The sequence below is a fragment of the Scyliorhinus canicula genome, chromosome 9, assembly GCF_902713615.1.
Source record: "Scyliorhinus canicula chromosome 9, sScyCan1.1, whole genome shotgun sequence".
Taxonomy (NCBI): domain Eukaryota; kingdom Metazoa; phylum Chordata; class Chondrichthyes; order Carcharhiniformes; family Scyliorhinidae; genus Scyliorhinus; species Scyliorhinus canicula.
Genome location: NC_052154.1, coordinates 32,126,044 through 32,143,532, shown reverse-complemented (window position 1 = coordinate 32,143,532; position 17,489 = coordinate 32,126,044). Strand labels below are relative to the sequence as shown.

The 17,489-nt window shown below is 43.0% G+C and overlaps 1 protein-coding gene across 4 annotated transcripts in view; it reads right to left on the bottom strand.

The window, feature by feature from the left end:
* Positions 1 to 1,043: 1,043 nt before the first annotated feature.
* The window catches only part of LOC119971212 (E3 ubiquitin-protein ligase RNF166), a 69,768-nt gene continuing 53,322 nt past the window's right edge, over positions 1,044 to 17,489 (bottom strand). For 3 of the 4 annotated variants that reach the window (XM_038806445.1, XM_038806448.1, XM_038806447.1), the window contains 3 exons: positions 15,617 to 15,731; positions 14,693 to 14,800; positions 6,352 to 7,540 (listed from right to left, as the gene is read on the bottom strand). In XM_038806445.1, the coding sequence (XP_038662373.1) occupies positions 7,475 to 7,540; positions 14,693 to 14,800; positions 15,617 to 15,731 (289 nt within the window). In that variant the 3' untranslated portion in view covers positions 6,352 to 7,474. Of the gene's footprint in view, positions 2,841 to 6,351; positions 7,541 to 14,692; positions 14,801 to 15,616; positions 15,732 to 17,489 lie in introns of those variants that run through there. The other variant, XM_038806446.1, reaches the window with a different exon arrangement.

Sequence of the window (17,489 nt, the reverse complement as noted above, 5' to 3'; positions counted from 1 at the left end):
TTTGAGCCAGGGAAGTGGGATGGAAATTTTCGGAAATGGGAGGAGAAGGGGATTAAGACACTAAAAGATTTGTTTCTTAGGGGTCGGTTTGCAGGATTGAAGGAGCTGAAAGCGAAGTATGGGCTGGAGCAGGGAGAAATGTTTAGATACATGCAGGTTCGAGATTTTGCCAGAAAGGAGATACAAAGCTTCCCGGTGGAGCCAGCCTCCACATTGTGTAAGGAGGTGCTGACGACAGGGGGACTGGAGAAGGGAGTAGGTCGGCGGTTTACGGAGCTATTTTGGAAGAGGAGAAGGCACCACTGAAAGGGATCAAAGCAAAGTGGGAGGAAGAGTTGGGAGAGGATATGGAGGAGTTCTGGTGTGAGGTTCTCCGGAGAGTGAATGCCTCCACCTCGTGTGCGAGGTTGGGGCTGATACAGCTGAAGGTGGTATACAGAGCATAACTCACGAGGGCGAGCCGATTCTTTGAAGGAGTAGAAGATGTGTGTGAACGTTGCGGTGGGGGGGGTCGGCGCTAATCACGTTCATACGTTTTGGTCCTGTCCAAAGCTACAGGATTACTGGAAGGAGGTTCTAAAGTGGTGCACGTGAAACTGGACCCGGGCCCCCGGGAGGCCATATTCGGGGTGTCAGACCAGCCAGGGTTGGAAAAGGGTGCGGAGGCAGACGTTGTAGCCTTCGCCTTGTTGATCTCCCGAAGACGGATCCTGTTAGGTTGGAGAGCACCCTCTCCACCCTGTGCCCTGGTGTGACGGGGGGGGGGGGGGGGGGGGGGGACCTGTTGGAATTCTTGACTCTTGAGAAGGTTAAGTTTGAACTGAGGGGGAGGATGGAGGGGTTCTACAATTCATGGGCATTATTCATTATGCACTTTCAAGAACTGAATAACATCGAACATTAGTTGGGGCGTGTGGGTGGGAGGGTTGGAGGGAGGGGGGCTGTGTGTATTAATGGTGACTATGGCTGATCCCTAATTCCTTTTTGTCATTTGTTTGTGTGAATGTGCGGGTTAATGTTTGGGATTTGGTGGGAGGAGGGGATCGTTGTTATTGATATGGGGATTGACATATTTGTTACCGATTATTGTTTATTGTTGGTGGGTGTAAATTTGGGAGAAAATGTGAAAAAGAATAAAAATATATTTTTTTAAAAACAGCTCCATAACAAGTTGAACCTGTACAGTGAGCAAGGACCAAGATCCTCAAGGTGAGAGGACAGTATCTCAGAGGAACAGTTTCCTGGAGAAAGTGTGAAAAATCTAATTGCATTTAGCACAAGAAATTAACAATTTGCCAGTGAATCGATTCTAAGTTTCATATCCCTACTGCATGCTCATCTAATTAAAGGTTTCCAAAAAAAGAAACTAAATTAATTCACAGCTTTTGATTTTGTCTCCCTATCTTCACAGAAAATCAGTTCTGAATTTGACACTGAAAACATTAGCAAGCTAGCTGACAAATACAGAAAGAATTTGGACCTTAGTTGAACGAAGTCATCTGCCCAGAACAGCATGGAGAAGGAGTCCATTGTACTGGTTCATAATGATTACAGATACATAATTGCAGAGAAAGATGAAACAAAGTTCATGGCAATTTTCCAGGAAATGGTGACATTCAATCTACAAAAATGCAGAACAAAATCTTGGTAGTTTCACAACTGGTGGATATATATGCAGCCTTTCAAACTTCCAGTACTGACTGTGGGTGAGGCATTAGCCTTATGAATAATATCAAAACTAAATCACTAAATAGATTGAAAGAAAATTGCCTCAACATGCTAATGATGATCAAATTTTATACTTTTCTTAGTAGAGAAGTAAATCTTGACACTGGAAGAGTAAAGACAGAGGAGAAAAGATTTGAGGTCCAGGACAAGTATCTGCCCATCCATCTAGCCTGGCAACTAGTGGCTCAGTCACTCACTCCAGTGACAGTGATTAATGGTCTCCTAAATCAAGAAAATAAATTATTTCTTTCATGTGTCAAAACAAAAGAAAGAATATTTAATTTAATGTGCCATAACAAAAGAGAATCTATTTTTGTTGCATACTTGAAGACACTAGATAAAAAATCTTTTTCACCTGTCAAGAGATATAATCTTTAATTTTAAGCATAAAGAAAGTGTGAAACTGATTTTGTTTCATGCATCAAAATTAATGTTAAAATGTTGTTTCCTATGTCAAGAAAATGGATAATTTTGTTGAAGGCCTCAGAGGAACAGTTTGCAGTGTTACATTTTATTTTTAGCTAATTTAAATAAATGTCTTAAACAGTGCACCTTGTTTATTATCCCTTCTTTTAATATTCTTTCTTTTATACATATGGTAACTTTTAAAAAATATATATTTTTTGTTTCTACAGGTGGTGCATCTCTGCATAGTATCTTAATATCGGTGCATGTAACAAACGTCATTCTGCATACAGATGGAAAACATTAGAGGGAACATTGGTTGAACACCCATAAGAGAATATTTGCAGCATCTCCCAGCTTGCTTCTAGAAGCGACCAGGGCTCTGAATTTCATACAGATGAATACATTTAATTCTTCTATTGCCATAGTAGCAGGCAGTGTGAGCACAGCTTTGTGAGGATTGTAGGCTTTCTCAGGGTGTAGGATGCCATTGATTGCACACACATGGTGGCTGGTAAGCTTACATGTCAATTCTGAAACGTACTGCAACTGAAAGGTTACATCTTCGATGCCCTGCTGGTGTGCATCCATAGGCAACGGATCATGCAGGTCAACCCCTGGTATCCTGACACAGTCATGATGCCTTCATTCTGCAGCAGTTCACTCTGCCCATCTGTATTTCAGCCATCACAACCAAAGGGTGGCTACTGCAAGACAAGAGTTATCCATTGACACAATGGCTCAGGGCATCAATGTACAACCTAAGCACATAGGAGCTCCATGCATACAATGAAAACCACATTGCCACATGGAATATACCGTACACCACTGTTGTGCAAAACAATGGGTTGGGACTTTTTCCATCGGCTTTGAGACCCTGATGTCAAAGACGAAATGTGGCCTACAGCCTGCACACACTGGATGCATGTCAATCTTCCTGGAGTAGCCTCCTAAGTGGCCATACCTCAGTGCTTGTAATCCTATTAGGGACATGGGGAGGGTCCTGATCCGCCTATCCCTCCGCTGGTTAGATCCTGCTGGTTTTGGCCTAGTTCTACAAGAGAAGGAAGTGCTTCAGTGAGTGTTGTGCAATGTCTTCAGGGATTGCAGCTGTTATAATAATAATACTCTTTATTAGTGTCACAAGTAGGCATATATTAACACTGTGATGAAGTTACTGTGAAAATCCCCCAGTTGCCACACTACGGCACCTGTTCGGGTACACTGAGGGAGGATTCAGAATGTCCAATTTACCTAACAAGCAGGTCTTTCGGGACTTATGGGAGGAAACTGGAGCACCCGTAGGAAACCCACGCAGACATGGGGAGAAACGTGCAGACTCCGCACAGTGACCCAAACCAGGAATCAAACCCGGGTCCCTGGCACTGTGAAGCAACAAGCAATGCTGAATGTGAGGGGCTGAGGGGAAGCTCTGTGAGCCCTGTTTGGTAGGTGTGATAGTAGTGTCGTGGATTGGGCAGTGTGAGAAGCAAGTATTGCAGTTTGTGGGACACAGGATTTGAAGATACCCAAAGTGCAAAGTCATTGATTATTTTTGCACACCTGCAACCAGATTCTTGGCATTTACCTCCACGGCTATCTGGTCCCAGTGACTTTGCAAAGTTTGTCTGGAGAGTTTTCTGGACCTCGCCTGGAAAAATCACATCTCTCCTCCTCTCCACCAAGGTCACTCGTACAGCAACTGAAATCTTGGAATCTGCTTTATGCAATACTGTGCCATTACTGAGTGTTCCCCATGTAAAAATCACTTTTCAAACGACTTCCAGTACTTGCTCCAACCACAATGCACCTCATCTTGAAGTAATGTATGCTGGCTTTAAGCAGAGTAGGTTAGTTTTACCTCATGCATGATCTTGCATCCTCTGTTTAGACATGCAGCCATGCAACAGTGCACTTTGCATTGGCTGCACTCTGAATTAGCAGGCAGCATAGAGTTGGCACAGGTAATTCGGCATTGCAATTCCCAGGCCCATTTTTGGGTTCTGCCCAATATTGCCCCGATGCTGTTTCATTGATATGGGTAATACTGATTTACCTGATTAAGATCGTCTGGTATTGGGAGGTTCCCAGATGTGCTGAAAGCCTCAACAATGTGTACGCTGCATGTGGCATTTCTCTCTGGTGCGCAACACATTTGTCATGTTCTGAGTTTGTTAATCAGCCTAATGTGGTGTCAAATAGAACTGCTCATGTAACCATACATGCATTTTGGTGTGTAATTTCAAAGTGCACAAGGGTTTTATGCCACTGATTTTCTCAGAACTGAAAATATGTCTTTGAACAGGGGCATTTATCCTTAATTATCACTGCAAGGCTGCAACAAACTTCAGGGCCAGATAGTAAGTAGACCTGCACCACCCAAGGTGACTGAATGAAAAGGCATACTGGCCCGTAACTTCCTCAGAGTGGCAATCTCAGGCGGATTTCCACTCTTGATGGACTTGCCTTCACTGTGATTCTAAAGCCTATCTCGCCCAAACTTTCTTACTCAGACTGGGTGAGACAGGAGCAGCAAAGCACACCCCCAGCTACATCGACGTGGAGTAACTGGGGGCGCAGAGAAGTAAGTCACTTCCCCTTTTTATGGCAGTAGCTGCTGTAAAGGGGAGGTTTAAAGGGACAATTAAAAGGTAAGTGGGACAGACAACAGGGGGTGGGCGGGTCATGCATGCGTGGGTGTCCCGTGGGAGGCTGGGTCTGAGTTTTTAAAAAATAGTTACTCTGGAGTTAGAAGTGACTTTGTTTCTCTTTGTTCCATTCAGAATAAACTGCAGGGAAAACTGGCAGAACCATTTGAAATTATCAATTTAAATCGCTTCTGTCGGACGTTTCCCAGTCCAGCGCAATTGCCTAGAGGAAGTTAGCACTTCTGGGCAATTGCCGGATAAACCCTTACATGGGATCATCCGAGAGGAATTCCCCAGTGCATCATTGGGTTACCCCTTAAATTTGACCCTGGGGAACCAGGAAGTTATGGGCTACTATTTATCAAGTTCATTTTTATTTTATTTGTTCAATAGACGTGGGTGTTGCTGACAAGGTCAGCAGCTTTGGCCAGCCCTATAGTAGCCAGTACTTAAACGACTGCCAGTACCCAGACTGTTCCATTTTACAGGGAACCTTATTAGAATTCATGGCCTGCACCTTGTCCGTCAAAATGTGCAATTCAAATATTGGAATGTGCAGGTGTCTTCAGAGTAAGGTCATTAGCGGTAATGATGTGTTACCTCAGAGAATCAGATCAACCTTTTTTAAGAAATAAACAACTTGCTCAAGCAAAAAAGCTAAATGTGTAGTACCTTGTAATTCATACCCAAGCCAATATAGATTAGAGTTATGATCAATTTCTGTCCTGTCCCTTATTCACCATAATGTTCAATGGGATTACATTTGGTAGGCTACATGCAAAACTGAAAATGCATTATCTTCTGCAGATCGCTAAATATAGCCAGATGCACGCACATGCACATACACACTGGCCCAGCTGGCATCAAAATGACAGCACTTGCTGTGAATTTCAAAGGAAGCTATCTGCAATGATCTATATCAATCTACGTGGTGTGGATCTCACCTTTCCTGACATTACTTACCTACCTACGTCATCTTGAAGAGATCTCTGACATTCAGAAAAGGTGATCCCACCAAGCAAGCTATCACACTGAAGAATCCTCACAGACAGCAAAGCAGAAAGTAGCAACCACTGATTATCCTTCACTTTTCAAACATTTTACCAACAATTAAATAAAGACTGGGAGATACACATGAAATTAATATGGAAGCTGAGATATAAACAAACTTAAAAAAGTAACTATTTTAAATATCTGGAATCAGAATGGTGAAATTTGCATACCATAAATACAGTTTTGTATTTTTTAAGGCGAGAGAGGTTGTTCACCAATAATTATGAACTTAATATACTATTAAAAAAGTAATTACACCTCAATCAACAAGGTATAATTTTATCAAGGCTTTTCACAACAAGACCAATAGCATAAAAGTGGAAGTTCTTAGAATTCCTACAGTGCAAAAGGAGGCCATGAGATCCATCAAGTCTGCACTGACCCTCTAGAAGAGCCCCCTCCCCCATTCTATCCCCATAACCCCACTTAACCTGCACATCTTTGGACATTAAGGGGTAATTTTAGCATGGCCAATCCACCTAACCTGCAACTCTTTGGACTGTGGGAGGAAACCAGAGCACCGGGAGGAAACCCACTCAGACACAGGGAGAAAGTGCAAACTCCACACAGACACCCAAGGTTGGAACTGATCCTGGGTCCCTGATTCTGTGAGGCTGCAGTGCTAACCACTGTGCCAACATGTCATTCACATCAATTCGAGTGAGTTCTAAAGATTTCTCTCTGCAGTGACTTCACCAGCGTGCCTTGTGAAGCACCTGGAAATCACTGTCAGTAACTCCTCCGTTTCCACTTTTAATTGCACAAGTGGCGATACCAGTAGTTGCTGTCGGTTTCACAGTTGTAATGACAGCGAATGCTGAAAGCTTTGCTTTCATTGTAACCACAAAGTCCAATCCACCATATCATCCCTTTGTTTACAATGCATTTCACTAAATTTGCCATCTGATATCTGTTAAATTCGAGCTCTGATAAGCAACATGATAAACGATACATAGCACTGATGAAAGGTTTTTCACTCAATTCTCAAGTTTTCTATTCTTTCCTGAACCATTTAAAAAATATACTTTCATTTCTTATAATGCAAATAACCCTAAACATTAAAAACACAAACTGTAAACCAAACAGCCCTTTCACACAAGCCTCCCCATAAAAGTACAACAATTTGTAATGTAGAAAAATGTAGGAATGAATTTAAAACCAAACAACAGGTACCGGCACACTCTAGTGATTTAAAAACAAACTTGTTACGAAAGCGGTTACTTGACTGGCTGAGCTACCAGAACCCTATAAAATGCTGTAAAGTGTGTATGATCTGTGCCCAAGTTTGAGAAGTTAACTTATATAGAGGTTGATAGCACCCTATTGAATACTAAGAAGTGAGCACTACCTATCCCCAGCTGGGAGAAGGTGGCCTGTGCAGTAAATGACAGCATCCACCAGAATGCTAAGAAGTTGGCACTCTCTTTGCACAGGTGAGAAAATGACCTGTTCGAGGGGTGACAGCACCTTACTGAATGCTGGGACGAAGACACTACGTTTGCCCAGATGAGAGAAGGTGACTTGTGCAGAGAATGATAGTACCCTACAGAATGCTGGGAAATTGGCACTCTCTTTGCCCAGGTGAGAGAAGGTGACCTTTGCAAAGGACGTCCGCTTAGATCTCTGTGCAGACAGTTGCTTCATTTCTCTGTGAGTGAAAGTGCTATTGCTGCATGTAACGCCGCATCTTCATCAATGTTGTAATCCTGAAACAAAGAGTAGAAAATAAAAAATGCAGATTATTCCAACCCTGTAAGGTGTAAGCTTTGCTGAATAATAAAATACTTCCTAATCATAAACTTGTGTGCTTAGTTTAATTCTTAGCCGCATTTAGATGTTGGAAATTGCTGCATGTTAAAGGTGGGTACCCATAGATTTGACTTCAGACAACAGGGGCGCGATTCTCCAACCCCCACGCCGGGTAGGAGAATCACGGGAGTGCCGGGCGACCCGCACGCGATTCTCCCACCCCTCCCAAAACAGCGTGTCGCATTTTGCGACAGGCCGCTCAGAGAATCGCCGCTCCGGCCCGGATGGGCCAAGCGGCCTGCCTAATACGACCGGTTCACGCCGGCGCCAACCACACCTGGTCGCTGCCGGCGTGAACATTCGGCCCATCGAGTCTGCACCGGCTCCTGGAAAGAGCACCCTACCTAAGGTTAATACTTCCACCCTATCCCCATAACCCAGTAACCCCACCCAACACTAAGGGCAATTTTGGACACTAGTGGCAATTTATCATGACCAATCCACCTAACCTGCACATCTTTGGACTGTGGGAGGAAACCGGAGCACCCGAAGGAAACCCACGCACACACGGGGAGGATGTGCAGACTCCGCACAGACAGTGACCCAAGCCGGAATCGAACCTGGGACCCTGGAGCTGTGAAGCGATTGTGCTATCCACAATGCTACCGTGCTGCCATAGTACTTGTTATTTTATGAAATCATGGTTCACAACACCTAGGGTGCGATTCTCCCAAAGGGAGACAAAGTGCCGACGCCGGAGTGAAAACCGGAGTGTTTCACTCCACCATCGGAGGCCGCTGTCTAGTGGGATCTCGCAGGGATCAGTGTTGCGGTCCGTGCTGTTTGTGGTTTATATACTTAATTTAGACATGAATGTAGGAGATGGGGCTGGTCAGATGGGCTGATCAGTGGCAAATAGAATTCAATCAGGATAAGTGTTAGGTGATGTACTTGGGCAGTACAAACAAGGCAAGTAAATACATGATAAACGCCAGGACCTGGGAAACAGAGAGGATCAGAGGGACCTTGGTGCGCATGTAAGCTGGTCCCTTAAGGTGGCAGGGCAGATGGATACAGTGGTTAAGAAGGCATATGGTATACTTGCCTTTATTAGCCGAGGCATAGAGTTTAAGAGCAGGGAGGTTATGCTGCAATTGTATAAAACATTGGTTAGGCCGCAGGTAGAATATGGTGTGCAGTTCTAGAATCCACATTATAGGAGAGATGTGATAGCACTGGAAAGGGTGTAGAAGAGATTTACTAAGATGTTGCATGGGTTAGAGTGTTTTAGCTATGAAGAGGGAATGGATAGACCGGGGTTGTTTTCCTTGGAGTAGAGGAGACCGAGGGGGGGGGGGCATGATTGAGATGTATAAAATTCTGAGGGACATAGATAGACAGGAATAAACATTTCCTCTTTTTGGAGTGGAGTGGTCAACAACCAGGGGCATAGATTTAAGGTAAGGGGCAGGAGGTTTGGAGGGGATGGGAGGAAAGACATTTTCACCCAGAGGATATGGGAGTTTGGAAGTCACTATCTGAAAGGGTGGTGGAGGCAGAGACCCTCATAACCTTTAAGAAGTATTTGCGATGCCAAGGCTATGGACCAAGTGCTGGAAAAAGGGATTCGAATACTTAGGTGGTCGTTTATGACGGGCGCAGACGTGATGGGCCGAAGGACCTTTTCTGTGCTGAAGACCTCTTATGATTCTATGGGTAAAGAATCTAGAACATGCGGTAAGAGGCTCAGAATAAGAGGCAGGTCATTTCGGACAGAGGAATAATTTCTTCACTCAAAGAGTTGTGCATCTTTGTAATTGTCTCCTTCAGAGTTGTGGCGATTCAGTTGTTCGAGTTTAAGCAAAACGGAGGTGGGCAGATTTTTGATATTCAGGAAAGTAAGGGATATAGAGGTAGTGTGGGAAGGTGGAGTAAAGGTCGAATAGCCATGATCTTGTTAAACAGAATAGGCTTGAAGGGGCAGCTCCAATCTTATAATCATCTGTACAGAGAGAAGCGAATAAACATTTCAAGTCAATTACCTTTAGTCAAGTTTTAAGTTCAAGGGCATTAGCCTGAAATGTTAACTCTGTTTAAACTAATTCAGCAGGGGCATGGGAACCTGGATTGTAGTTTTGGGGTACGGGAGATTGGGAGTATAGAGGTCAGGAGCACAGATTTGACTTCGCAGGAGGGTGCCAGTGTTCAGGTAGGTGGTTTGAAGTGTGTCTACTTCAATGCCAGGAGTATACGAAATAAGGTAGGGGAACTGGCAGCATGGGTTGGTACCTGGGACTTCGACGTTGTGGCCATTTCAGAGACATGGATAGAGCAGGGACAGGAATGGTTGTTGCAGGTTCCGGGGTTTAGGTGTTTTAGTAAGCTCAGAGAAGGGGGCAAAAGAGGGGGAGGTGTGGCGCTGCTAGTCAAGGACAGTATTACGGTGGCGGAAAGGATGCTAGATGGGGACTCTTCTTCTGAGGTAGTATGGGCTGAGGTTAGAAACAGGAAAGGAGAGGTCACCCTGTTGGGAGTTTTCTATAGGCCACCTAATAGTTCTAGGGATGTAGAGGAAAGGATGGCGAAGATGATTCTGGAAAAGAGCGAAAGTAACAGGGTAGTTGTTATGGGAGACTTTAACTTTCCAAATATTGACTGGAAAATATATAGTTCGAGTACATTAGATGGGTCGTTCTTTGTACAATGTGTGCAGGAGGGTTTCCTGACACAATATGTTGACAGGCCAACAAGAGGCGAGGCCACATTGGATTTGGTTTTGGGTAATGAACCAGGCCAGGTGTTAGATCTGGAGGTAGGTGAGCACTTTGGAAACAGTGACCACAATTCGGTGACCTTTACGTTAGTGATGGAAAGGGATAAGTATACCCCGCAGGGCACGAGTTATAGCTGGGGGAAGGGCAATTATGATGCCATTAGACATGACTTAGGATGTGTTGGTTAGAGAAGTAGGCTGCAAGGGTTGGGCGCACTGGATATGTGGAGCTTGTTCAAGGAACAGCTATTGCATGTTCTTGATAAGTACGTACCAGTCAGGCAGGGAGGAAGGGGTCGAGCGAGGGAACCGTGGTTTACCAAAGAAGTGGAACTCTTGTTAAGAGGAAGAAGGAGGCCTATGTGAAGATGAGGCGTGAAGTTTCAGTTGGGGCACTTGATAGTTACAAGGAAGCGAGGAAGGATCTAAAGAGAGAGCTGAGACGAGCAAGGAGGGGACATGAGAAGTCTTTGGCAGGTAGGATCAAGGAAAACCCAAAAGCTTTCTATAGGTATGTCAGGAATAAAAGAATGACTAGGGTAAGAGTAGGGCCAGTCAAGGACAGTGGTGGGAAGTTGTGTGTGGAGGCTGAGGAGATAAGCGAGATACTAAATGAATACTTTTCGTCAGTATTCACTCAAGAAAAAGATAATATTGTGGAGGAGAATGCTGAGACCCAGGCTATTAGAATAGATGGCATTGAGGTGCGTAGGGAAGAAGTGTTGGCAATTCTGGACAAGGTGAAAATAGATAAGTCCCCGGGGCCGGATGGGATTTATCCTAGGATTCTCTGGGAAGCCAGGGAAGAGATTGCTGAGCCTTTGGCTTTGATTTTTAGGTCATCATTGGCTACAGGAATAGTGCCAGAGGACTGGAGGATAGCAAATGTGGTCCCTTTGTTCAAGAAGGGGAGTAGAGATAACCCCGGTAACTATAGGCCGGTGAGCCTAACGTCTGTGGTGGGTAAGGTCTTGGAGAGGATTATAAAAGATACGATTTATAATCATCTAGATAGGAATAATATGATTAGGGATAGTCAGCATGGTTTTGTGAAGGGTAGGTCATGCCTCACAAACCTTATCGAGTTCTTTGAGAAGGTGACTGAACAGGTAGACGAGGGTAGAGCAGTTGATGTGGTGTATATGGATTTCAGTAAAGCGTTTGATAAGGTTCCCCATGGTCGGCTATTGCAGAAAATACGGAGGCTGGGGATTGAGGGTGATTTAGAGATGTGGATCAGAAATTGGCTAGTTGAAAGAAGACAGAGAGTGGTAGTTGATGGGAAATGTTCAGAATGGAGTTCAGTTACGAGTGGCGTACCACAAGGATCTGTTCTGGGGCCGTTGCTGTTTGTCATTTTTATAAATGACCTAGAGGAGGGCGCAGAAGGATGGGTGAGTAAATTTGCAGACGACACTAAAGTCGGTGGAGTTGTAGACAGTGCGGAAGGATGTTGCAGGTTACAGAGGGACATAGATAAGCTGCAGAGCTGGGCTGAGAGGTGGCAAATGGAGTTTAATGTGGAGAAGTGTGAGGTGATTCACTTTGGAAAGAATAACAGGAATGCGGAATATTTGGCTAATGGTAAAATTCTTGGTAGTGTGGATGAGCAGAGGGATCTCGGTGTCCATGTACATAGATCCCTGAAAGTTGCCACCCAGGTTGATAGGGTTGTGAAGAAGGCCTATGGTGTGTTGGCCTTTATTGGTAGAGGGATTGAGTTGCGGAGCCATGAGGTCATGTTGCAGTTGTACAAAACTCTAGTACGGCCGCATTTGGAGTATTGCGTACAGTTCTGGTCGCCTCATTATAGGAAGGACGTGGAAGCTTTGGAACGGGTGCAGAGGAGATTTACCAGGATGTTGCCTGGTATGGAGGGAAAATCTTATGAGGAAAGGCTGATGGACTTGAGGTTGTTTTCGTTAGAGAGAAGAAGGTTAAGAGGTGACTTAATAGAGGCATACAAAATGATCAGAGGGTTAGATAGGGTGGACAGCGAGAGCCTTCTCCCGCGGATGGAGGTGGCTAGCACGAGGGGACATAGCCTTAAATTGAGGGGTAATAGATATAGGACAGAGGTCAGAGGTGGGTTTTTTACGTAAAGAGTGGTGAGGCCGTGGAATGCCCTATCTGCAACAGTAGTGAACTCGCCAACATTGAGGGCATTTAAAAATTTATTGGATAAGCATATGGATGATAAGGGCATAGTGTAGGTTAGATGGCCTTTAGTTTTTTTTTTCCATGTCGGTGCAACATTGAGGGCCGAAGGGCCTGTACTGCGCTGTATCGTTCTATGTTCTATGTTTCTCTCTCCACAAAATATTGGCTGATCGATTTCCAGCTTTTTTTCTAATTTCAGACTTCCAGCAATTGCAGTATTTTACTTTTATATAGGAAGAAAATGTTAGCATTCATGTCGAGAGGGCTAGAATACAAGAGCAGGGATATACTTCTGAGGCTGTATAAGGCTCTGGTCAAACATCATTTGGTGTATTGTGAGCAGTTTTGGGCCATGTATCTAAGGAAGGATGTGCTGGCATTGGAAAGGGTCCAGAGGAGGTTCACCAGAATGAAATGAAAATGAATGAAAATCGCTTATTGTCACAAGTAGGCTTCAATGAAGTTACTGTGAAAAGCCCCTAGTTGCCACATTCCGGCGCCTGTTCGGGGAGGCTGGTACGGGAATTGAACCGTGCTGCTGGCCTGCCTTCAAAGCCAGCTATTTAGCCCTGTGCTAAACCAGCCCCTAAAATGATCCCTGGAATGAAGAGTTTGTCATATGAGGTGCGGTTGAGGACTCTGGGTCTGTACTCGTGAGCGAGGAGGGGATCTTATTGAAATTACAGGGTGCTGAGAGGCCTGGATAGAGTGGACATGGAGAGGATGTTTCCAGTAGTAGGAAAAGCCAGAACCAGAGGACACAGCCTCAGACTGAAGGGACGATCCTTTGAAATTGAAATAAGGAGGAATTTCTTCAGCCAGAGGGTGGTGAATCTGTGGAAGGCTGTAGAGACCAAATTACTGAGTGCCTTTAAGACAAAGATAGATAGATTCTTGATTAATAAGGGGATCAGGGGTTATGGGGAGAAGGCAGGAGAATGGGGATGAGAAACATATCAGCTATAATTGAATGGCGGAGCAGACCCGATGGACCAAATGGCCTAATTCTGCTTCTATGTCTTATTATGGTCTTATAAATGAGTATTACACTGGTATGATCCTGCTCTCCCACAGTAGAAGCAAATCAGACATATAATTTTAAGTGACTGCGCATGTGGGGAGGAAGTTGTAGAAGAAAATCACCCTGTTAACTGAGGAAGACAGCATCAGTGCAGCATGTGGAACAAAGTTGCAAGTCTGTTCATAAAGAACATGTTTACCATTTTTGTTACACAATGCATTCTGAGAAATTTTGGCTTCTCCCTCAAGTTAGGAGTATAATTCACAAAATCTCAAAAAAGTGAATAGAAGATTGAAAGCAGAAATCACAGATTTTTACTAAACTAAACTCGTATAGGCTCAAAGCTGTTTAATACTTTCAAAGGTTAAAACCAGCCAAAAAATAAATAAAACAACCACAGTTGCAACGTTTTGAGAAGTAATAAATGATACTACCAAAGGAATGCTTGGACAATTTGCCTTATTCACGTACAGTCTATCATGGTATGACGGAGAAACAATACAGAAGTTCATAGCCTGATCTTTATCTCACGAGCTACTCATGGAACTAATGCAATATGCTAGTCATAATTTAATTAAGTAAGAAAACAGACAAATAAATGTCTTTTGTATCCCACTTTGCAGCTACATTTTATTATTCGATCCTCCATCTGAACCGTGTCCCTGGGCATTTCTCCATTCCCCAGCTGACCTCTATCCGACTGTTTCTATTCCGTTATCCTGGTTCTGGTCCAGCATGCTCATTCTTTAGCACCAACCTGATTTAATTCAAAGGAAGCTTAAACCCATATTAGTGGAAAACTGTGAAATGTTAAATTTTGAAAATAGCTGATAGAAAATGTATAACCGACATGACCCGAGACAGTGAGTATTCTGATGGTGCAAAATGGGAAATCACAGCTGAATCCGATCCGGTTTTCCTCACCTGACATCTACACTCCCGTGCTCTTGCCAGAAGTCAGTCAGGATTGGGCCAGCTAACATTTCCTATTCCAACTACCATCTTGACAAAAATCAACTAACTGGGCAGAAATTGAGAATCTAACCTGCGGCACCCTGATCTTTATGGTTTCATTTACACAGAAGGTGTATTTACAAATTGAGACACTGCAGTGCTCCAAATAATATTTTTCCATGTTAAAAAACTCATACTCACCACAAATGTATCATAGGAGAACTTGTGCCTGTGAAGCAAGTGCTGAAGAAAGTTGGCACTCTTGTAACTTGGATCTCCCCATGGCATTGCCACACAAATTGGACATACCTACTCACACAAGTGAGCAAAAACAAAATCAAGGAGTTGGAAGGTGAAATAGTAAGTGCCAGTCTATTCTTTTTGCTGTTTCTAGTAGTTTGTTAGTCTTTTATGCTGGGTTTGCTGAATGGACAGAGGCACTCCCAAAGCGTAAGCAGTGCAAGATGCATTCTCCTCAACCAACTTACCCTGCTTTCAGTAACAGGCCATGAAAATGTACATCATCTCCTCTCACCCTCCTCTCCAAAACTTTCTTTTTCAAAATAGGGGAAGTTTCTGAAAATATTATTCAAATAAACTAAGGTGTGTTAAGGTAACAATATATGAGATGGTTTAGATATTAGTTCATTTTTAATTTATAAAATTGTGGCATTTTTTCCAATGTAACTTCATGACAAAGAGAGCCAAATTTGTAGAATTAGTTTTAGATACTGTGGCATCATCTAAAGCAAGTTGGCGAATATCTTTAAACATATCACACACACACACACACACACACACACACACACACACACACACACACACACACACACACACACACACACACACACACACACACAACACACTGAGTTAAGAGATTGTAAAAACTTATTTCATAGGCATTTGCAGTTCAGTACTCGGAACCAAATCAGTGATAGCAAAATTAAATGGAAATACTGACCTAGTTGCTTGTAACACTAAGTTAGCACAACTAAAATTACAACACAAGATGTAGGGTTTGTAAGCAAAATATATATGCCCTGGACTTGTATTTGCAGATACACGTAAAAACGGCAATTTTTAATTATCCTGGTTTGGATATGAAATGAGAAAGTGAGGACTTACCACTTTGTTGGGATCACTGCGATGATTTTCCATGCAATGTTTGACTAATTCCTGTTGGTCAAGGTTTCGTGCCCCACAGTATGGGCAGACAAATGTGGAACGGTTTGGAATATTACTGAAGGAGAACAAAATTTGCATCAGTAATCTGTAAACGTATCTTCATCAAGTGACCCACAAGTTTTCTAGGTCAAGAATAGTGATTCTCTGGTGGGGAATAGCTGCGTTATCTGTTTCAAGTATATCAGATTTCATTGATCCCAAAACAAGTACAATATAAACACACCCATCCGCTGCAAAAGATTTTCTGTGTTAAAAATACTTGTATGTTTACTTGCAGATTTCCGGAATGCTCCCCCTACGTTTCATTAATTTGATGTTCTGTACCCTTCACACTAAAGGTTCCTCAAAAATAACCACCACCTTCATTTTCAATTATTTTTCCTAGGGGTTCTGTCATCACTGTTTAATGCTTGATTGTCATGTCTGCTAGGTACTTTGGGACATTTTGCTATATAAAAATGCTATAAAAATTTACTTCTTTATAGATAGTAACAATTTGCAGGTAAGATTAAACCATCATTCCACCTAGCCTATCGATTCAAATTCTCACAAGATTACCTTGATAGATTTTGAAGTCTAATTATCTTGCATTCTACTTGTTGAGATGAACTTATCAAGAAGTTTCTTCTACCACCGCACTCACTAGTAATCGGATATATACGTTTATCATCCAGTTACTGAAAAATGCCCAAATTTCTTAATTTGGAACTATTTATCTTGTTCTTAAATACACAATAGAAAATCTGGATTGAACCTACATTTTCCACCCCTTCATAATCTTAAATACATCCATCAAAGAGGATGGTATACTACTTTAGAAAAACAGGAGCATTATACCACATAACAGACGTACTATTCGAAGGTGGACCTAAAACATGAGCTCAAAAGGTCATTCAGTACTTCATTGTTTGATCAGCAAACTGCTGGAATGCACTGGTTAGTTTTATGTTGCAGTAAGAAGAACACAGCATTTTAGGATCGTTTTGTTTAAATTTGACATCAGTGATCAAAGATCACAGTGTGTGTGTTACGGATGTGTAATTATGATATTGAAGATTTTTAAGGTCACGGTTTTCAATATACATTTCTGTTTTTAAACCTTTTACAAAATGGAAGGACAGACAAATTGGCACCTTATCGGTTTGTTCAAACCTGGTCAGCTCGTATCTCTAGAGCTGCCTACGGAGAGTCATTAAAATGCAAACACCCCTCCATGGATATGGCTTCCCAATGTAAGGGTCCTTCCTCCTTATTCCTTTATTTCCCCTTTTTTTTTATTTAGATGTTGCACTTTTGATCTATGGATGATTGCTGGACATCTCACTTTAAGGTAAGCAGCCTGTACCTTTAATTCAAACAGAAGAATCAGGAAGGTGGCTGTTTTAAACTTAGACTGGCTGGCATCAGTGAGGACTTGGTTTGATTGATTGGCTGATGAATTGGTCCACAAGGCTGTGTTCTGATCCCACTGGTACGAGTCCCAAGACTTGAGTTTGGTTTCAGTTTTGATTCTGGCAGCCCGGTGATGAGATCTAACTCTCTCCAAAAAGATCCAGCTAATCCTCTCCAGAAGGTCACTGTAAGGACTGCATCTCTCTCCAGCAAGCCTCTGGGTATTGTAATCTTGAGACTACAGAGGCCTGAAGACAAACCACAAGCTGAAAGCAAAGTGTGATGTGAAATAAAGTGGCTTTCCAAAAAGATATAGGCCTGAACGCGAACCTCGAGCTCAATGCCCAGTTTGATGAGAAATAAGGTCGCTCTCCAGAAAGCCTGCTGCCTGTGATTACTGCCTTTTCTAAATTACAGAGAC